The 22,437-nt window shown below is 39.3% G+C and overlaps 3 protein-coding genes across 3 annotated transcripts; all 3 read left to right on the top strand.

Moving 5' to 3' along the window:
* The first annotated feature begins 1,566 nt into the window (after positions 1–1,566).
* LOC145476925 (dehydrogenase/reductase SDR family member 7-like) lies at positions 1,567–12,756 on the top strand. The gene is made up of 7 exons (XM_081455462.1): positions 1,567–2,270; positions 4,030–4,154; positions 6,598–6,790; positions 7,465–7,511; positions 8,040–8,159; positions 10,782–10,951; positions 12,264–12,756. Exons 1-7 carry the CDS (start codon positions 2,000–2,002, stop codon positions 12,349–12,351), a joined length of 1,014 nt encoding a protein of 337 aa, XP_081311588.1. The 5' UTR covers positions 1,567–1,999; the 3' UTR covers positions 12,352–12,756.
* A 5,058-nt stretch (positions 12,757–17,814) lies between these two features.
* On the top strand, positions 17,815–19,378 carry LOC145467224 (uncharacterized). Its single transcript, XM_081450782.1, has one exon. It carries the CDS (start codon positions 18,581–18,583, stop codon positions 19,376–19,378), a length of 798 nt encoding a protein of 265 aa, XP_081306908.1. The 5' UTR covers positions 17,815–18,580.
* A 1-nt stretch (position 19,379) lies between these two features.
* LOC145467215 (tetratricopeptide repeat protein 28-like) lies at positions 19,380–22,351 on the top strand. The gene is made up of 2 exons (XM_081450772.1): positions 19,380–21,706; positions 22,271–22,351. The coding sequence occupies exon 1, from the start codon at positions 19,425–19,427 to the stop codon at positions 21,702–21,704; it is 2,280 nt and encodes a 759-aa protein (XP_081306898.1). The 5' UTR covers positions 19,380–19,424; the 3' UTR covers positions 21,705–21,706; positions 22,271–22,351.
* Positions 22,352–22,437: the final 86 nt, after the last annotated feature.

Genomic DNA, 22,437 nt, shown 5'->3' with positions numbered 1-22,437 from the left:
TCAAGAAAAGAACTACTGCGCTAGATAATTTGGAAAGAATAACTTATATTTCAACGCATTAGGCGCATAAAAGTGATTTCTAGGGTCATATGACACCTTTCGTGGTCATGACGTCACAAAACACATTTTTGTGAATAAGCTAGTTTGCAAAAGAGCTTTAACGCCAATTTGATGTTGACATGTTGCTTGGGCAACACTGTTGTTGATAACATGACACAAATTTCCCTAATCGATTTTTAATAGATTTTATGACTACATTAATATTATCACGTGACCTATTTCCTCTCATTGGACGGATTTTATGCAAAATGTGCAAAATTCAAAACACGTTGCAAAAAGATTGTCCAATCAAAAATTTGAAAATTTCTAGCTTTACTTATTATCACTTGTTTTTTTCGCTCAAACTGGGCTCAAACTTTTTAGTTAATAACTAGTCACGTCACCTACCAATAGAGCAAAAACTATATTGATGTTGCTCAGCAATGTGAAAGAATTAAGGCTACAACTTTTTAGGTTAAGTGATAAAATATTTATCACTTTTTTAGTGAAATGAACATTTGTCGCCATGTTTTGGCACTCAGCGTATTTTGCCCGTTTTTCTTGTTAATGTGTTCATAAAAAAATTGTACTGAATTCTTATCTAAGTGAAGAAACAAGCATTTGGCTACCTTAAGTGACGTGACTAACTTCTAGCGCCTTTTTCGTACCTAAAACAAACATTTTTGATAGCTGATTAGTGAAATAAACCCTCAGTGCAACCTTTTCCTATTAAACGAACTTATAGTTCCTTCCCTCAACTGATGCACTAGACCTAACTCTAACCCTAACCCTAAACCTAACCCTAAACCTAACCCTAACGCTAACCCTAACGCTAACCCTAACGCTAACCCTAAGCCTACCCTAACCCTAACCCTAACTAGACCTAGCCCTAACTCCACCCCGAACCCTAACCATAAACCTTAGGGTTAGGCATAGGTCTAACCCTAATGCAAAGCTTAGTGTTAGGCTTAGCTAATAATAACCGTAGCTTTACCCTCGCCTTCAAGAAAAGATATCTTGAGAAGGTTTTATTCAATTGAGCTAAAATTTTCAGGATTTGTTGTTCTGAGTACGTTCTGTGGGATAGGCATAGCACTTTTCCATCCAGTTCACTCTGTCGAGGTTATGTATTGAAACGTATGCTAAATTTTCTGTGTCAGATTTAACTGGTCATCATTTTACATGTTTTTAACTTTTCAAAAATCTCTAAGCTTATCCCAGCAAGCTATTTGTCTTCTTTTGTAAAATGTAAAAATTATTCCTTTTGATCAGTTCTTGTGGGATTTATCCTTTCTCAAGTAAGCCCTGGCATTCCCCAGCAGGTGGCAGATTTAATCAGCCGGTGTCAGGTTACAATACAGTTATAGGGTACACAAATATTTTTTTCATAATCTTTGGTCTTTGAGCTTTTTAAAAATGTATACTTTTGCCATGGTTTGGAGTTAACTCTTAGCCACGAGAAAATGTTTGAAACATGGTGTGTTTTAGGTTAAGTCCCACCTTACTACCTTAAAACCATATCCTTGGATTTGCGCTTCAGTCATTTACTATCGGTTATTTCGACCTCCTGCTATTTCGAGCTATTTTTTTATTCCCTGAGAGTTTGGAATAGTGAGGTTCAACTAATTTATTAAGGACTAAACGGGGACTAAGTGGCAAAATCAGACAAATCTCTCCCATGCCAAATAATGTATAGCAACTGAGGGAATCTCTAAACACAAAGTTGTCGAATAATGACAAAAAAATAAATAGATAAAATTCCGCAGGTTTATCGATTATATGTTCTTTGTGGTGTAACACGTTTAGGTAAAACCAAAACTCCGTATTTCCCATTCCCTGTTCAGTGTTCTTTCGTTCCTTAGTCCTTGGTCCCGATTCCTATTCCAGCATTTTTTTGTTTTATCATCGATTGGTCACGTGTCTTGTTACAGACGTGGTCATAAGTTGCAAGGTCATCGTAATGGGCCGAAATTTCCTGATCGCTGCAGTTCTTGTTCCTCTTGTTTGTTTCTTACTTTTCAAATTCCAAGATGGTGATTTTTTATTGATGATTTATGAGAGGATCGGTCAAGATCCAGCGGTTGCCTTGCGCGGGAAGGTGGTCTGGATTACTGGCGCTTCGAGCGGTATCGGTGAATATTTGGCTTATGAACTAGTCAAATATGGCTGCAAATTAGTACTGTCTGCGAGAAGGAAGGCAGAATTAGAGAGAGTCAAGAAGAATTGTGCAGGTAGCTTGAATTAAGATAAAGTAACTTGGGCAAAATGGGTTTGGATAAATTAAGTACGTCGTACTATTTTAATGGCAAGCTTTTGAGATCTCCTTAAAGCTGAGCCGGGGCTTTGGAAATTTTACCACGGCCAGAGGACGGACACTTGCCCAGCCCCGGACTCTCTGGCGCAATCTCTGCCCAAACAAACGATAGCTCCCCGATTTATTGTCTAGAGCTGAGCTGTAGAACAGCTTGCCATCTGATTCGCGACAAGCTAACTCCCTGACGGGGGTGCTCGTCGGAATTTTTTTGTCCCCTACAAAGAGGTACCAATTCTTACATAACACATTATCTCCTGCCACATTTTCCCGGCTCAGTACCCTTAAAGGTACTGCAAAAGCTCCCACTGTGGACCTTTTGAGGCTAAGCATCCTAAGAGGGACCAAAACCACGTTTTTAACCCCAAAAAGGTACGAGGAGACTCCCCATCCTTTTTATTTGGGAGTCCCCCCCCCCCCCCACACACACACCCAGACACACACACATCGGGTCAAGGTCCCTGAATGATTTGATTATGTCACCACAGTTTTTCATAGAAGAGCAGCCTTGCAAGGGTAAAGGTAAAAGATAAAGTCTGCATACGAGCAAAGTGGCTCATCAAGCCACAGCTTATCTCAGTTTCTGTAGCATGAAGTGACTAGGAGTATTTCTACTCCCCCCTGGATGGTTTACCCCCAGCGTTAAGTTTGCTGGTACCCATTTATACACCTGGGTGGAGAGAGGCACTGTGAGAGTTAATTGTCTTGCCATTAGATTACACAGCATGATGCATGTCGGCTTTATACCAATAATATTACAATATTATTACTTGTAAATTGTAAATATTAAATTGTAAATTTACAAGTAAAATTGTAAATTTAGTTAGCATCGGGCAGGCGAAGAGCCACCCTGTGGATATACTGCCTGAAATGCCATTATTATTATTATTATTATTATTATTATTATTATTATTATTATTATTATTATTACTTAGCTCTTATTAACCAAGCAGGAGGTCTGTATGGAAGAATCTTCACCGAGGTCGTGAGTACAGACCAAATGCAGTGAGTTCTGTACACACGACCTAGGTCAAGATTCTCCCATACAGATCGACTTAGCTCAGTTAATAAGATGTTTATTTTATGGCAAAGAAGAAAACTTTAATTCGTTTAACGTAACTGGTTTGCTGACATTTTGCTTGCAAATGGAGATGAGCTTAACTTAAACCTGCCAAAATTTGCTCATCCTCTTTACTTTTTTTTGTCACCAGGCTTTTTGGCACCTCCATAAATGATTGAGAAAAAAATAAAAGAAAACGGTGAACATTTTTGTGTTTGAGTTTGGTACTTTTTCAATGCAAAATGAAAGCAGTCTAGATGCCTGTCTAGATGGGAAAATCTAGGCCGTGGTCAATATCGATTTCAGCCAATCAAATTCATGAATTTGGTAGTTCCCAGTCATTGTGAGACACAGCCATATAATAAAAACCAATAATATTACAAGTTAGAATGAAATCTCACCAGCAACCATTTCCCGAGTTGATGTTAATCTCATTGTTTTAAAATCCACTTGCTGGATACCTTTATATGATAACGTTTAGACTTTGGGCTCTTTGTGCCAAGTCTGACACGTAAAAAAAAAATTCATGTAAACCCTCTTTTATAATTAATTTTACTGTTATTGGCTAATTTCTAATGCCCATTTCATAATACATTTTATGTAAATTTTTATATTTCAGCCATTGCCATTGCTCATGATTCCTCGTTTAAAACAGATCAAGATATTCTTGTCCTTCCCTTGGACTTGCTAAAATATGACACGCATGAAAAACTGACCCAAGATGTCCTCAAACACTTTGGAAAGGTATACAATGTTTTTTTCTTGATAATGTAAAGACAGGGTTTCAGACTGTCAAACAAGGCAATTTTGCTGGTATTATACACTGATTCTGCAATGAAAACAACAATTATGTTTTGGAAGGAGAGAGGTCCAATACTCCGCTGGAGCCTGGGTTAAATTAGTAGTCAGATGACATTACAAAAAGGTGTTTTGTGATAGACCAGCTGTGTGTACAGGTGTATTTCATAATCTGTCCAATAAATTTACTGTGCACAGTTACAATTAAAATAATGACTTTTATATTAGATAGACTCACGCATTATGTAATGAAGTTTTAACAGAGACAAGTTTTGTTTGATGTTTTGATATTGCCATGAAATATGATATTATAATTTATTTTAATATTTATAAATAAGTGATTTTCTTGTTCTATGAGGTACAGTCATATACTCAGGTGCAATAGACTGGTTTAGTATAACTTTTGTAGTTAGAACATTCCGGTGTCATTATTTCTTTATTCATGCCCAAGTGCATTCCCAATTTTGCACAATCGATCGTCATGCACTGAACCTTAAAGTGCACCTAACCCCCAAAATTTTTTTTTGCTAGAACGAATCTACTTGTTATTTGAAATAGTTCTGCGAAAAGAATTTTTGGATTCCGCTAAATCCTCGATTTTCTGTGCCACGACGAAACTTCGAAAATAGCTCCAAAACACCGCCATTTTGTTTCACGACCGAGTTTGAGGAGAATGGGTCCAGCGGCTCTTGTGACGTCTACCCAGGAAGGTTGGATAACTCATTTCCTCTCATTTCCTTCAGGATGGTGCAATACACATTCGAAAAGTGCGCAGAAACGCCTTCCAGAGGTGCTGTCGGCTGTTGCAGCAATATTCCAGATTTAAAGAAAGTTATACTGTACAATTTACTGACGATCGATCGGCTAATGGTGCAATAAAGACGTAAACGATGGTTGATTTTGTCGAACCGAAACAAGCGAACTGAATCTGTGAGAACCATTGAAGAACTCTGACTGGAATTTGTTCCGCAGACTTTCGAACGCTATTTTCATAAATTTTCTGCTTAAAGCTAACCAGCAATTTGTAGAAATACTGCCGACAACCTATATCTTCCAATCCCGCAGTATTTATAACATAACCGGCAAAGTTGTGTGATCCGGTCATGATCAAGAAGCGTTATACTGATATGTAAATAGATCGCAACTGTACGCCGCTAACCAACACTTATTTCTCTTTCGATTTGGATGAAAGTCGAAGATTAATCCTCTAGAATTACATGATAACAAAATTGTTAGACTCACAGAGTTTTTCGAAGATTTGGAAATCAGCAGTGCGACAAAGATTCTGTGCAATAGCGTCGAAAATATGACCGCGTAACATTATCTGCGGACCGCTTAGGGAACACATCCTTTTTGCTTATCCGACGAATTTCACTGCAAACTTTGAGAACAATTTACATTGGTTATTTAGAGTTACGACTTAAAACGTGTGACAATGTGAAATCGGTAATTGTATGAAATGTTTCCTTCCGCCTTGCTTCCCGCAGCTTCAAAAATACAGGTCCAAACAATACGATTTTCAATCGATCGAAGCCAATGTTTTGGAGGTCATCAAGTCTCGAAAACTGCAACACGTACGTCGCTCTTATAAACATGAAGCATTCAACTGAAAGTAAAACACAAACTGGATTTAACAGAACCTTGACAAAATATATTCTCGGTAAGGACAAATGTAAACTGGCTATAAACACGCGTGGGAATCTTATGTTTAGTTGACGAAATTACCATCCAAAGCAGTCCTTGAGTTTTCTTTCCTGCTTTTCGTTTGCCTGCTCCTCCACTTCGTATCTAGCTTTCCATTCCTAATATACAAGCAGCTCGTCCGCAAAGACGTCTTCCCCGTCGTTGCTTGAAATATTGTAAATTGCTCTCAAAGCTCTAAGCAGTGAGTTCACAGTTGTCGAACGTGCTCGATCGAAGTTTATTTCGGAGCCTTCCGAATCGAAACTTAACTCTGACTCCAGTGACGAAAAAGAAATGAAATGATTCTGAGACAAAACTTGGACGTTTTAGTCCCAAAATACATCGGAACGATTAGTTTTGCGTTCTATTTTCTCGAGCAAATACAGAGAGTTGACTGAGGCGCTGTTGTGTTTGGTTCCTGGGTAGACGTCATCAGGTACCGCCGCCCCAGACTCCCTAAAACGCGGTCGTGAAACACTTAATCGCGACTTTGAAAGGGCATAGGAAATCGAGGATTCAACCAAATTCAAAAATTTCTTCGCCCAAATGCTTCAAATAAAGTCTAGATTTGTTTTAGCGAAAAAAAATTTTGGGGTTAGGTGCACTTTAATAGAAATAAAAAAACAAAGCCCAAGAAAACAACAGCAGATTAACATGAGGCATTTGAAGCAGGACTACCAGTTCAGTTGTTTTCTCAATGTATTAGGTTGACATTCTGGTGAACAATGCTGGTAGGTCACAGATAGCTTTGGTGGAAAAAACATCATTAGAGGTGGATAGAGCACTTTTGGATTTAAACCTTGTTGGACCCATCTCTTTGACCAAAGCAGTCCTCCCACATATGATTGGACGTCATGAGGGACAGATTGTGGTGGTGAGCAGTACTGCTGGAAAAACATGTAATGTCATTAATTTTAATTCATTTGTTGAAATGACTAAATTTGACAAGTTTTGGGTTTTATAAAATATGTATTAACTGCATGGGTTTAAATAATTTATTGTTAAACTTGTTTTATAAAACTGAAAAGTCTTGAAAGGAGTGCCTCATGACTGACTGACTGACTGACTGAGTGACTGACTGAGTGACTGACTGACTCAATCTGACTGACTGACTGAATGGCTGGCTGGCTGGCAGGCTGGCTGACTGACTGACTGACTGACAGACTGACTGACTGACTCGCTTCGACTGACTGACTGACTTAATATGACTTACTGACTGACTGAATGACTGACTGACTGACTGACTGACTGACTCATTTTGACTGACTGAATGACTAATGCAGTCTGATTGACTGACTGACTCAGTTTGACTGACTAACTGACTAACTGACTGACTGACTGACTCAATTTGACTGACTGACTGACTCAATTTGACTGATCGACAGACTGAATGAATGAATGACTGGATGACTGACTGACTGACTGACTGACTGACTGAATGACCAACCTACCGACTGACTGACCAACCGACCGACCAACCGAACGTGCAGCTGATTTTTATGATGAAATAATTTTGTGAGTGAATTCTGTAGTAATACTGATAACTATGTGTAAAATTGAATATTCTTCATAGGCGTACCTTTTTCAGCAACTTATTGTGCCAGTAAACATGCATTGCAGGTGTGTACTAATAGGACAAAAATGCTGTTAATTGAAGTGTGCTGCAAGCTACCTGTAGAAATTACTAATACGTCGCAACACACGGCTAAATTGCACAACAACATACATTTTTACTTAACTTTTTTTTTTTGTTAAATTAAGACTGTCTATTTCTTGTTTTATCTTCTTTTCTCACATGATAATGTCCAAGGAAACAACAATATTTAAATTGAACTTCATGAGGAAACAATAGCTTGAATGGGGTATAATCAGGTCGTGTCTCAAGTGAGGCTTCAATTACCCACCACAGGCTAGACTTGAGAGAGTGGTGAAAATCAAGCTTGTTAAGTCTCAAGTCAAATAGGAAATTTTGAAACATTCTTTAGTTCTTTCAGAATTATATGCTTGCTTGATCCCACAGGAAACAGTTAATTCTGTTTCCCCTCCAACCCCTGGCCAGTGCTCCCTAATGGCTCTGTCTTGGAAACAACACTAAGTCTAATGGCCTTAAAATGCATCAGGTACTTATGGCCATTATCATTTTGTTAGGGCTACTTTGATACTGCACGGCTGGAGCTGGCTGAGCACAACATTCATGTACAGACTGTTCTGCCAGGACCTGTCAAGACAAACATCTCTCTTCATTTTTTCACTGAGAACATTGATGAAGTAAGAAAACAATGTGTTTTTGATCGATATATCTATAAAGACTTGTAACCCTTTAAGGATCGCTCAATCAGGATACAGGAAAGCCATTGTTTTACACCCAATCCTCCCATCACGCACTGCAGTGTTTGTGTTGGCCACTGTATGTTCTATGACAGATACTGACATCAATCAATCAATCAATCAATTTATTGATGTTGTGCATGGGATTAGGTTTCCCTCAGTATCTGAGCCAGGGGCTCATGTATAAAATGCATCACAAACATACCGGTAATAATAAAATGAGAGGAAAAAAACTAGTTAAATATCCATCAAGTAGATAAAATACTAAATAAAAGTGTAATTTAGTAAAACATGTAATATGAAGTAACATAGAGCTATTGATATACATTTACACCAGTAGACATGGTATTAAATGGTCATGCAACACTTTCTCATGATATACTTAACAAACAGATTCCATGTTGCCTTGCATCTGCTCAGTAATACTGATCACAGATGACATCAAAATCTGGTGATAACAAAAATGTGGCACACAAGGCGATAGCCGAGTGTGTCACTGATGTTCTTACCACATTTTGACGTTGTCTGTGATCTATTACTGAACAGATTCATGGCAACATGGAAATGATCTATTTGTTTTATGTAATAATGAAACAAGGTACCACAGGAAAAGCTTTTTTAATTCACAATCTCTCAACTTATATAAACTCGAAAGCTGGGCCTCAGTTGCCCACTTTGACAAAGTAACACAGAAATAACAATTTGAGAAAATCTATGGTCTACACAATATGAAGTAATCTGATTGATTATTATGCATAGCAAAGAATTGTGATTGGTTCAGGGAAATCAGTTGGCACTGTCAACCTTGAATAGAGCATCACTTCTCATAGAATGAAAACTTACTGGGAAAGCAGAATTTCACTGCGAAATCTACAAGTCTTATAGAAAAAGCCTGAAAAATCAAGTCAGTTTTTGTCATCAGAGCAGCCCTGTGAGCTGAAAACCCGGACGTTGCCTTGAATATTGCAGGAGGAAAATATATGCTTGGTTCAAAACTAGCAGTTGCAGTCAACATTGGAGGCTATTCAATTAGAGTTTTGAATGAAAGGAGCGTTAGTGAAGGTGGAAATTTGTGTCTTCTGTGACTTCTGTGTTTGGTGATTCTCAAATCAGTTTGATATAGTGTCGGAGACACTTTCTAGCTGCGATACAGTTGGCCGTGAGCTTTGGTGAGCCTATACTTTGGCTGACTGCTGTGCCCTGAAACGGACTGGAACATTTTGTGTCGGAAAGCAAGGTTAATTGTGTTAACTTTACTTTAACTGATTTTAAGAAGTGATGTTTTGATGTTTCATTCCTGACATCAGTCTGTGTCAACAATTATTTTGAGACTGAAAAAAGTTGAATTTTTTAAAAAATATATTCTCCTAAACATTTTCATTTTATTGGGTTTGTTAAATTCGAGACAAAGCAATCCTGGTTTCTTACAAGACCAATTTTGTGTTTGGCTTAGTCTCACTCGAATGCTGAATGGGACAGCTTGAGTATTTTTTCTGGGTCATTTTCTAAAAAGAAACGGCTTTTTTTATCTTCTCACGGCCTTGGCAAGGCATTTTGTACCTTAGTTATCTTTCACCCAATCTTGTAAAATATTATCCAAATTCTGAAAGCTTTCCGTCATTTAAAAAAAAAAAAAACAGGGAAAATGTTTGTTATATTGATGTCATCAATTCGTCTTCCCTCTAATAGATCATAGGTGAGAACTAATCAAAATGCAACAAATAATTTGACGTATTATATAAAATGGAATATCCCACTTGTCAATTGTATTTTCTTGGTATACACACATCTATAGGCTTTTGTGTGTGCCAACAAAATAAAAGTGACTCGTGGAATATCATGGTATACCACCACGAAGCGTTGCCTAGTACCTTGTATGTCCAGGGGCGTGTAGAAAACACAAAATGACAAAATAACGAAATGGCACTTCTTGGTTAGGTTAGTCTAAATATCACCAACTGGACAGTGGTTAGCTCTCGATAGTTGAGAGGGTTTATACCCTAACATACATTGACTCTTATGGGTAGTGCCATTTTGTCATACTGACAATTTTTAGACAAACAATGGCTTGTCTGGGATGTCAACTATGTTAGACATCTCAGACTTAAATAAAAAGGTGTAAATAACTTGCAAGGGTTAAGCGGCTTTTGACACATGTCTCTGAAATGAAAGAAACACTTCGTATCCCGAGCAGGATTCGAACCTGCGTCTCTCTGCATACTACTAGTTGGGCGTGATATCCACTACACCTTCGGGCAACCACGCTGGCATAATGATGTGAGTAGACAGGACACAGCAAATCCAAGGTACACTTTTGCTAGTTTCTATTCCTACTTGTTATCTTAGACTTTGATTGGCCAATTGAAATGAGAACAGCGTGTCATGTAACTCTAATGCCCAAGGCATCTAGACATGAGTACTACAGTGCTGAGTCGTGTCTACGGGACAGAAACCGACTTTGTGTGTTTACAATGAAGAGCTATCAGCAACTGGCATTCAGTAATGTAACTGTAAGTGTAATCGCCATTTGAAATAAATTTCCAGTGACTTTTGCCCTTGCAGAAGTTTAAGGATCCACCTGATATATCTGGCTTACAATTAATGTCGACTGAGCGCTGTGCAGAGTTAATGGTAGTGAGCATGGCAAACAACTTGGATGAAGTTTGGATTTCAAGTGAACCGGGTCTACTGATGGTCTATTTAAACCAGTACTTCCCAAACCTTTATAGATGGTATGTGTTGCTTAATAAATGTAACAAGTTTGTTTAATTGTGATGTGATATAAGTTATGATCAAGCTTTCCTGAAAGCACTTGAAAAAATAGTGACTAGTTGTGATAAGTAAATAAAGATGGTGAATTCACTTATCACCACTCGTAATGGCTACAGCAGTGCAGATCCTAGCAGTATGCAAGACGCCTGTCACATATGAACTGGCCTTGCTCTCCATCAGTTCTCATAGCTCGCTTCCCGCCCATTGTTCGGGAGTTCATGGGTTCGATTCTTGTCAGGGCCTCGGATTTTTTCTTTGTCCCACGCTCGTGTCATGTTGATCAATTCACCTTCCACATTGTCAGAAGTTGTTAGTATGTATGTGCTATCCTATCCTCGTGGTGTTTCTTGGGGGCAAGTACCTACCTACAAGTTGAAACTAAAGACTCCTTCACTCCCATCCAAATACAATCAACAGCCTCGTCATCTTTCATCCGTTCCTAGAGAAGTTGGTACTTGCTTCTAACTGTGACCCTGAACTCCTTTAGCTTCTTTGGATCATTCTTTCAGCTGCCCGATTTCAAAGCTATTACGTCGAGGCGCTGCTCCAGTCCAGTTTTTCTTTAGTTTTAGCTTGAGATGTGCAACAGCTAAATCTGGTCTGAAGCAACATCCGCACCTCTTTTTACTCTCACGTCCTGGAGCGACTTCTGAATTTCTTTCCAATGCAAACATGGTCAGTCTGATTTTCTGTTGAGTGGTCTGGTGACATCTTCGTGGTCTTGTGAACCATTCTCAATTGAAATGGTCACTGGTCAATGACCATTGATCTGTCTTCTTAAGGACCTTCTCTCCCAAGAGCTGAGGCGTCTTGAGTAATTTCTGTTTCTGTAGCAGGCTACCTTTTTATGGGGAGGGTTTGTTAGCCCCACGCCCAACCCTCCTCCTGTCTCATTTGGGCTTGGGACCGGCAGTGGCAGAGTCCAAATCACTAGGCTGGGATGTGATGTCCAATTAATTACTTAAACACCAACAAAATACGTATACCAAACCATTTTACTTTTACTATGAAAGGCGCGATTCATTACGTAGCCATTGGAAAGGTCATCGTTTCACCTGTGAATGTATCATGTACTCGCGCGAAAGCTCACCTGGTGTTTCATTGGTGTTTGTATAATGAATCAAAATCCGCAATTTTACACCCCTAAACGAGACAAGGAGCATCCCCACCCCTTCAACAGCGAAGTCACTCTCCGGGCTTTGACCACTGTACCGTGATTTTAACGTTGTGGCATTAATATCAAAACCACTTTGTCATGTCTTTTACTTGCAGGCTTACTAAGATGTTCCTTATGGAAGCCACAAAAACAATTTTGCAGCATAAAGAGAAATCTGCAGCAGAACTGACCAAGGAGTCATAGACTAAGGAAATGGAATGTAGAACAGTCGTGAAAATGTAACATTGTATTGCCCCCTTTCCCTTCTACATGTGACTCTCATCGCGCAGAATTGTGTGACACATCTGGGATATTTACGGGTGCAATGGCGCTAAATTTGAAAGACCGAGACGACAAATGGCATGACACAATAAAGAAAAATGGCCGCAACAGGCAAAGGTTCCCCTGCGTTTTATTCTGTCACGGCTCGACTATAAAATATGGAAAGGGTTGCATATGGCTTTTAAAGAAAAGATTTTCATAATAAAATAACAACCATTTTTGACTCGGTACCATCTCGTTAACCTTTATCAATTTTGTGTTCAACTTGACCTACTCTGGGTAAATTTGAGTATGGGAAATAGCTGTATGATAACTTTGAGACCGAATTTCTTCTAAATGAAGATGTCAGCTCGTTGGGTTCCCCAGGGATATGTTTTCTTAAAACGTATAAAGGGCTCATGCAACATATGAAGGAAATCCGATGTCTAGAAATAGTATCAAATCCAGCATTTCTGGAACATACATTTTCTCTCTTTGATTCCTCGCCGTCCCAAGAGCCTTTGGGAGTTGAACTGATTCATTTTGAACCTCGCGCGAGCATATTAATGACTCTAAGCTCCGCCTCTATGAACAATGGCAATGTTTCGGCTCATGCAAGCATGAAATCAGTAATAGCTGTGAAATGGCGGCATAGTTAGTGGAGGGGATAAACGAAGGCTAACATTTTACGGTCTAGCGAGTTTTGTTGTAAAAGTATTTTATTGAAAGTAATTGGGGACGTCTATGCTTGCATAAATTTCGCAACTGTATCTTGTGCGTTGAGACCAGTTAACTTAACCATCTTCATTTACAAAGCATTCGAAAGAAGTTCACCAACAGTCTCTTCGCTGCGAAGTAAATCAAATGTGTTCCGTTCAAGAATCGCAGCGAGTTGATCGGGAGCTCTTTTTAGAGCTCATAGAAACCCTGATTAACCCTACATTCTTCCACATGTCTACTCCTTTTGTTGACGGTTACAACCCGATGTTCTACCTCCAAATCAGCGGAGAGGGACTGGCAGTTGCGACGGTACGTCAGCGGAGGAGGGGAGGGGGATACTCCATTATATGGGCTATATAGGGTATGTGCGGCCCCAAGTGGTATGGTTTTTCAGCCATTTTGGTCATAAACAGGGTACTTCATATGGGTAAGTTTTTAAGAAGAAGCCACTTTTTCATCATTATCGAAAAGAAAAACGAGAAAAGCCCTTCACAAATTATGTTTATGGTAACTTAACATTGGTCTGAACTAGGGAACCAATCATAACGCAGGTCTGAAACAAGGTTTTGATTTAAGGGTCAGGTCAAATAGGGTTTCGAATTTTTGGTCAGGTCATAAATAGGGTAGGGAATATCGCAGATTTTGGTCATAAATAGGGTAAGGGATTTGGGAAGGGGGCCGCACACCCCTGCCCAATTTTTCTGGGAGTACCCCCCCCCCGGGGGGGTCAGTAGAAACACGGAGATCTTATTTGCAATTCTTCAAGATAATTTGTCTAGAATTGGATACCAGTTAACGCAGTCATCTTCTTTTCGAGTTGGAAACATAATGAAGAACAGAGCACAATACATCGTCAAAAAGTTGTTTCTTCAAATGATATGAGAAAGAACGGAGTATAAGGCTTCGACCGCTTCGCATCCATAACGGCGGTTGTTTTGAAACTTTGAATGTAGTTGTGAAATGTTTACATTTTGTGATGTCTTACATGAGACGAAACAAATAATGCAGACAAACTCTCGAGAGTGCGCAGTACGGACTGGAAATCATCTTTAAGACCCATTTTGATTCAGGCCCGCTGGCAGACGGTTTTTTTTTTCCCTAAGGGTGACTTAGACGAGTGTTCAGCCATCGCAAACACAAAAGGGTTGTATGGCCGTGGCCGAGTAGGGAAGAGGGCGAGACAAGGCCGGTATGCTCGTCCCATTCCCCTCTAGGCTAAAGCGTCTCGCCTCAATCCACCGTAGGAAAAAAGATGGCGGCTGTACATTTTACCACAATGCCTTGCGAACCTAGCAAAGCCTTCAAGGCACAAAGAAAGCCAAACTTTAACAATATTTGTTCCTGTACTAAGTTCATTAAGTAGCCTAGGTTTGAAGATTTTATAACGTTTCTGTACGTTTTTATGAACGTTGTTACGGTTTTCGTGCGCTAAGAACTATGGGTATATGTACCAGTCGCCATCTTTTTTCCTACGGAGGATTCCTGCTGAACAACAGACAGACTGTCAGCAGCCTATTTTGATTTAAGTCAGTTTCGTAAACAATTTATTCTAGCTTGCTTCCTATTTCTCACCGCTGGAAAAAGACCTAAGTTGACTAAGTTAAGTTCGGCTGCTCATACCCTACACACCCGGCAAATTGATTAACAAAGTAAAAACCTAGTTGAAAAAAATATGTAAGCAAGGTGGTTTGAAATTTGACTTTTCAAAATGAATTCAATACGTAGTCCAAAAATTGGAAAAACCTAAACCCGATTTGATTAAACTTGATAACTTGGTATGATTTGGGCATTAGTCTATAGATAAGTAAGTAAGTAAGTAAGTAAGTAAGTAAGTAAAGACTTTATTTATGTATCATTCACTGGGACAACCAACGTTAGCGTAGCAGAAGTTAATCAAACATTTTATCCAGTAGTAAGGCATAGCGCTTTTAAGGTGTTGATGATGTCTATTTTTGTGGTCTTTTTAGATATTTTCTTGCTATTGGTACAGAATCAGGCCGTATATCTTTCTGTATTCCTGACGGTGTCGGAATGAAACCACGAATACAGGTGACCAATGAACTCTTCTTCAAGCTTGGAACAATCGTACCCTTGTGCATGAAAACCTATTCAAATGTACAGGCAAAGGCCTGTACGAAAAAAACATCATCCCGCGCTTCGTTTAAAAAGGAAGCTTTAATTTGTGTTACGTTTTTTGCTGCAACAAGTCAGGGCGGTTTAAGAGAACGATTCGCACTTCCCAGTGTAAAATTTTTGAAATCTATTTTCAGTTTCGGTGCGCGTTACGCTTGTGTCATATCACGTCGTCACATTTTCGTGACCTCATATGTCGTGGCAACCAGATTTTTTTCGCATATTGTTTCAGTTTCAGTGACCTCACGAAAATAAAACCAACAGATGCGACAATGTTATCTCAGTCAGGCATCTAAGCGCTTACAATAGCCACTCCCTGTCAATAGAGTGAGTGCATTGTCACGCAATAAAAAATAAAAGTAAAAGCCATTCAGTGGATAAAGTCAAGAAATTGTGATATTATAGACGATAAATAAAGAAGACAGTTGTCCGAGTTTAAGGTGTGTGCGTTGTCCCAAAGTTGAGATACTCGTCGAAATGTTCCGTACAAAATTTTAGTGCCTTGTATGGAGTCGCCATGCTGGAGGACCTCCTTAGTCCTCCAATATGGCGGCCGGAGAGACATTTGGAACTTACTTTGGCTATCTAGACAACTGATTATCTGATCCAAACCAAAAAACATCTACAAAAGCACTTTTCCTAATACTTTAACTCCTAAAATTGCTAAAAATCACGAGATAAGTGTATATTTTTCGACAAACGCGATCTTAGCTTCATGTCACACACCGCTATGACTCCGAAATTCAAAATGCGCTGGTTTCCAACCGAAGGACGCTATTGAACTGTAAATTTGTATACTGATATAAATTTAGTCCCTCTAATGCCTGATGAGGATAAAATCTTTAGTGGCTCTTTAGTTTTGGATTTGAGAATTTGATGACGTCCGCGGCGTCAACACACTCAATAGATTTAGGATAATTCACCCCGGAAGAGGTTCATGGATCATCCGCTCTTGGCTGCAGGCATGATCATTTGTCACTGTGCTGTTTTAAGACGCGCCAGGTTGACCAATTTCTGATTTCTCCTAACAATATTAGTGTGCTGTTAAGCAGACGGGTGATGAGAATATAGTCCATTGCCCGACATTATTTTTGAGGTACAATCATACCGTAGCCAGATTCGCAATTCAGAAGCCGTGTCTACTGTCCTGGGCAGAGGCTCTCGATGGCGATAACCGTTAGCCGTAAAACGAGTCAAAATTTAACCGTTAGGCGAAAAAATTGTTAAGTCAACCGTTAGCTGTAGAAAATGTTAACGGTAAAAACATTTTAGCCACGAAAGTGAAAGTCTCAAGATCTCTTGTCAAGACATTTTGTGCCTTGTCTTGTGGCTTGTAAACTATATTAGTCTACAATTCTTATAACAAAACCGTTCTCCTTCCTGGAATGGTACTAAGACCTTAACTATGTTTTACAGTAATCAGATTAACTGTTTTCAACTCTGAAAGTTAATTCATAACTTTTTAAAACAGTGGAAATAAATTTCTGGTTAAAATTTCTGCTAACCGTAAGAAAAATAAATTAACTCTTAACTCTCTTAACTAGCAGTAAAAGCCACCGCTCCATTGATACCCTCTGGGCATGATAACTTGCAATATTAAATCACTGATATGATATATCGCTGGATGACGGAATTTGTGTACTGTAAATACCTAATCGTACCTTTTTTGCTGCGCTTCGGCGGCATATCAGACTCATTTCGTCTCAGTGGGTATTTTAACTGGACTGCATCTCGCCAGAATAGAAACCATGGCTCGACCAAGCGCCTGAAATGCAGTCGAAACATACCGGAAAGGTACGATTTGTTGAAAATACATTTCTTTTAATTTAATGTTTTTGAGAATGTGGGGTTTTGTCGAAACAATTTGTTTTCATTGCCTGTTGGAATTTTGCTTCAGTATTTTCGTCGTAAGCTGCTCCAGTTTGAGTGAAGTAAGGCAGTGTTTAATTTAGTTATGTCCAGCTTTATATCACTGACCAAGTTGTGTTCCGCTGCTTCTTTTACAAGACCTCCACATTACTCCGCTCTAAGTTTCATATATGTTGGATATATTTGGATATAGCAGCGTTTCAGGACTTCAGAGTTTCCCTTCTCTTGCCACACGCTTGCGACGATTTCGCCAGAGTATATCTCGACCGAAATGTAAAACAAAGTAATTGCAAGTTTGAGTTTCGCCTGAATTGTAAGCAACGCTTGATATTTTATCAAGGCCCAATAAGTGGCAATAAAGTTTATGTCTGTAGATGCTGCTCAGTTTTGTTTGTGTAAAAATCCAATAAATTGTCTGTTGTCGATGAAGAAGAGCGCACGCCGATGCGTGTTTTGTACAGTCAATATAACATGACAAATTGGACTTCTGCACTTTCGTGTGAAATTGAAAACATACATCGAACTCATATAATATCTCTTGTTCTTAAATATTTTTAAGGTTGATAAATGTTTGAGAACATATTAAAAGCTTAGCTGAAAATATGTGAATACAGTGGAAATAATCAGCAAAGTTACGATGACGAGTTCTTTAATCAACTCGAATAACGATTTCGATTTCGTTGGTTGAGTTATTAAAACTCCTTGTCTATTTTATTTTCGCAGTGTAAAATTTTACTATGTTAAAGAAACACACATGAGGTTAGTAGCCTTTTGGCGTTGGTGAAAACTGTTGCAGCATCTCAGCACAAAAGATAACGAAAGATATCTTTGTCAAGATTTGTTGACAATTGAAAACACCGACTCGGATTTGAAAGTGCTCGCGCTGCACTATGCAAATGAGCTACTTAACGTACGCGTCAGACTTTCCTTTCAAAAACTTTTTCAAATTCGCCAAACAAACAGAAACAACGAGAAACTATCAAAAACAGGGTTTGGTTATGATTAAGCATTGTTTGGGAAACGAACAAATTAACTCGATACCAGGGTAAAGAGTTTTTTTGCATAACTTTTCTTTAAAGAACAAACGCAAAATCTTACTCGTACAACTAGCGCGAGCAGATATTATCCATTCACAGCGCGAAATTGAGGCTTGTTTTCGACCCTGAAAAACTCACCTTTTCTATAAGCTCAGAGCCTAAAACTACATATTAGTGCCCTGGTTCTTATTCCCTGCCTTATTCCTTGCCATCGCTGTGAAAAATCTGCAAGAGAATCTCGCAACTCTCACCATTTTATCACGCAACATGACAACATCCACGCGAGAGCCCCCGACATATGCGTGGATCCGCGCGGATATATGACGTCAGGATGGCGCAATTCCTTCTAAAAATAGAAAAATTGTCCCATATCATAGGTAAGCGCGGATCCCAAGACTTCTCCGTCCCTTATTATGGCTCCTGAAAAAGCTAATTACGTAATACGGCAAAAATTCTACACTCAGCCTTATTTGATTTATCTTTCAGTTACAAGACTTACTTTGGACAGCGTCATGAACTACGCAGAAGAAATTTTACATGCTATCTTTTTAGCCATAGTTGTTGCAAATTTCCTTCTCAACACTAGTCGTGCCTTAAAAGCCATCAAGTTATGCAGAGAAAGCTTAGTTTTGCTCAGTAACAAAGTGCTGAGTGTAAAGAAGCCATTACAGCGAACAATTTACAGACAAATCTATCATACCATGTTTGAGGCGTACCGTCGTGTTAGCGATCACTCAAATGCAATAGCGTGCGGCTGGAAACTTCTCACCATTCTCCGCGAGTGTGGTGATACTGTCCAAGAAGGTATGCTTAGCATAAATCTGGCACAGATATATCAGAATCAATTTATGTATGCTGAGGCAAAAGAACTTTATGAGAGAGCGGTCACTATGATGCAAAAAACTGGTAACAGGGGAGGAGAAGGAGTGGCTTATGGAGGCCTAGGAACTGTGTTCATTTCTCTCAGTAAATATGTCAAGGCTAAAGAATATTGTGGAAAAGCACTTGCGATCAGCATGGAAATTGGTGACAGATCGACAGAAGGATCATTGTGTGGAAACTTAGGAACTGTGTTTGGTTCTCTCGGTGAATATGTCAAGGCTAAAGAATATTATGAAAAAGCACTTGCGATCAGCATGGAAATTGGTAAGAGAGAAGGAGAAGCAAAACCATTATGGAAACTTAGGAACTGTGTTTGGTTCTCTCGGTGAATATGTCAAGGCTAAAGAATATTATGAAAAAGCACTTGCGATCAGCATGGAAATCGGTGACAGAAAAGGAGAAGGAACATGGTATGGAAACTTAGGAACTGTGTTTCGTTGTCTCGGTGAATATGTCAAGGCTAAAGAATATTATGAAAAAGCACTTGCGATCAGCATGGAAATTGGTGACAGAGCGACAGAAGGATCACGGTATGGAAACTTAGGAACTGTGTTTCGTTGTCTCGGTGAATATGTCAAGGCTACAGAATATTATGAAAAAGCACTTGCGATCAGCATGGAAATTGGTGACAGAGCGAATGAAGGATCACGGTATGGAAACTTAGGAAATGTGTTTCGTTCTCTCGGTGAATATGTCAAGGCTAAAGAATATTATGAAAAAGCACTTGCGATCAGTAGGGAAATTGGTAACCAGACAGACCAAGCACGCACCTACCTATGCCTGGCAACTGTGTTTCTTAATCTTAGGGAATATAGGCAGAGTAAATTATCTTGTGACAATGCGCTTGAGATCAGCATGAAAATTGGTGATAAAGAAGGACAAGCACAATATCACTTAACAGAAGGTTCTTTTCACGAATCCCTTGGTGATAAAGATAAAGCTAAAGCCTGCTTCGAGAAAGGACTTGCGATTGCAGTTGAAATTGGTAACAGAGGATTAGAAGCATCAAGTTACCTCAGCCTTGGGCAAGTGTTTCAATCTGGCGGTGATCATGACGTAGCCGAGGAATATCTTGACAAGGCACTCTCCATGAGTGAAAATATTGGAGAAGCTGAAATTGAGTTTTCTTGCTATTGTCATCTTTCACTGACGAAGTTAGGACAACACAATTTTCAGGAAGCTCATTCCTTTTTGTTACGAAGTATTGAAAAATCCGAAAAAATGCGAGGTTTTCTTCAAGGCAGCGATCAAATGAAGATATGCTTTGCAGACAAGCATATTTTTCCCTATCAGCTGCTCACTGAATTGTTTCGTCTCGCTGGAAATCCTAAGGATGCTCTTTATGTTGCAGAGCTTGGACGAGCTAGAGCCTTAGCGGACTTGATGGCAACTCAGTACTCTGTTGAAAATCGTATATCAGCTCACCCGCAATCATGGGTTGTTGTTGAAAATGTCATGAAGAAAGAAAGTAACTCTACTTGTCTGTACATTTCTTATTTTGAAGAAACAGTGTTTTTGTGGATTCTCAAGACAAGCGGAGTCATTCAGTTCCGAACACTTGATGTGGATAAAAAGACTCTTTACACAAGATTAACAAAGGTTGCTGAAGATTTGGATGAATTTTTTGCTATCATGGCTGAAAGCTTCCAAGACTTTGGCAATTTACCCGAGGGGGTGTGCGAAAATCGCTCTTTGAATGGCAATGACATTGAAACAAATCCTGAATCTTGTCAAGAAGAGAACCTCACAACTTTGCGACAAGATAAGCCTGGGAATACGGATGATCCCGAACCGAGTCTAACTTTGTTCTACGAACTGCTCGTCAATCCTGTATCCGACTTACTTGATCAACCTGAAATCATCATTGTTCCTGATCGCAACCTGTACCGTGTTCCATTTCCAGCTTTACTCAATGGAAGTGGGAAATATTTATCGGAGCGTTTCAGAATCCGCGTGGTTCCTTCTTTGTCGACTCTGAAGCTCATTCAGGACAGTCCTGCAGACTATCACTGTCAGACTGGTGCTCTGGTAGTGGGTGATCCTGATGTTGGTGTGGTGATTTACAGAGAAGAAGTCAATAAAAAGTTCGTACCTTTGCCTGCTGCAAGAAAGGAAGCAGAGATGATCGCACGACGGCTGGGCGTTTGGCCTTTGTTAGGACAGGACGCAACCAAGGAAGCGGTACTTGAGAAGCTAAATTCAGTGAGTCTGATACATATTGCTGCACATGGTAATGCTGAAAGAGGAGAAATTGCTCTTTCTCCTCCACGTTCCACCACCGGGGTTCCACTAGAAGACGACTACCTTTTGAAAGTGTCCGACATTTCAAAAGTGAAAGTGCGAGCTAAACTGGTGGGACTAAGCTGTTGTCACAGTGGCCGTGGACAAATTAGAGCCGAGGGAGTTGTTGGAATCGCTCGCGCGTTTCTAGGAGCCGGTGCACGCTCAGTGCTGGTGGCACTGTGGGCTCTAGACGACAGTACAACAAAGAAGTTGATGAGTCGCTTTTACGAGCACCTTGTTCGTGGAGAAAGTGCCAGTGTATCTCTTCACGCGGCCATGAAGTGGTTGAGAGATCACGGCTTTACCAAGGTTTCCAGGTGGGCACCGTTTATGCTGATTGGAGATGACGTCACGTTTGCGTTTGAAAAATAAAGGTATGTTTCCACTAGCGAAGAAAAGATTTTAGGAATGTGCTTCGTTGGTTACCAATATTACTTAAAAGAACGCTACTTTCAGTTTCTGCTTTTGTGTTTAAAAGGGCAAAATCTAGCTGTGTTGTATGTAAAGCAGCTACAGTGTATCAACATATTTTCAATTCCAATTACTGAGAAAATGTTTTCTTTTAACAAAAAACTTTCTTGTAAGGCAATCAGATCCCTTATTCTTGTGATTTATCTACCTAACATTTGGTTCTTACGTTTAAGAGATGATAGGGCGCGTATACCTTCAGTTCAAGAAACAAACTGTATTCATCATCTGCGAATATATTACAATAAACACACAAATAATCGATCAGCTCACAGTTGACTTGATAACTCAGTTGGTAAAGCACTGCACCGATATAGTAGCGGTCATAGTTTTGAATCCCGTTCGAGCTTGACTTTTGCCTGAATTTTTTTTTTTCAGGCTTTATTCTCTGCTAAAGAGAAATTAATGTTATGCAATGGTTAGTAGACTTTAAGAGAATATCTTCAAATTGTTGTTTTTTGTTGTTATAGGAAGCAAAGATTTCGTCAGTGGAGTATTCCATAGAAATTAAACATCAAGATATGAACCAAGAAACTTCTGCAAGGACATTGGAAATAGAAAAGACAAGTTTGCTTTGATTTTCTTTCGTTGCCATTGTCTAATACAAGTACAACTGGTTTTCTTTTTTCATAGAAGC

This window comes from Orbicella franksi, chromosome 2 (genome assembly GCF_964199315.1).
Source record: "Orbicella franksi chromosome 2, jaOrbFran1.1, whole genome shotgun sequence".
In the NCBI taxonomy this organism is placed as follows: domain Eukaryota; kingdom Metazoa; phylum Cnidaria; class Anthozoa; order Scleractinia; family Merulinidae; genus Orbicella; species Orbicella franksi.
The sequence above is the reverse complement of the archived record's forward strand: the minus strand, read 5'-3'. Positions and strand labels throughout refer to the sequence as shown.

Coding starts and splice junctions, on each gene's coding strand:
- LOC145476925 (XM_081455462.1), top strand. CDS start 2,000: ATGGGCCGAAATTTCCTGATCGCTGCAGTTCTTGTTCCTCTTGTTTGT. Junction 7,512..8,039: donor CCAGTAAACATGCATTGCAG/GTGTGTACTAAT, acceptor TCATTTTGTTAG/GGCTACTTTGATACTGCACG. Junction 8,160..10,781: donor TCACTGAGAACATTGATGAA/GTAAGAAAACAA, acceptor TTGCCCTTGCAG/AAGTTTAAGGATCCACCTGA.
- LOC145467224 (XM_081450782.1), top strand. CDS start 18,581: ATGGCTCCTGAAAAAGCTAATTACGTAATACGGCAAAAATTCTACACT.
- LOC145467215 (XM_081450772.1), top strand. CDS start 19,425: ATGGAAATCGGTGACAGAAAAGGAGAAGGAACATGGTATGGAAACTTA.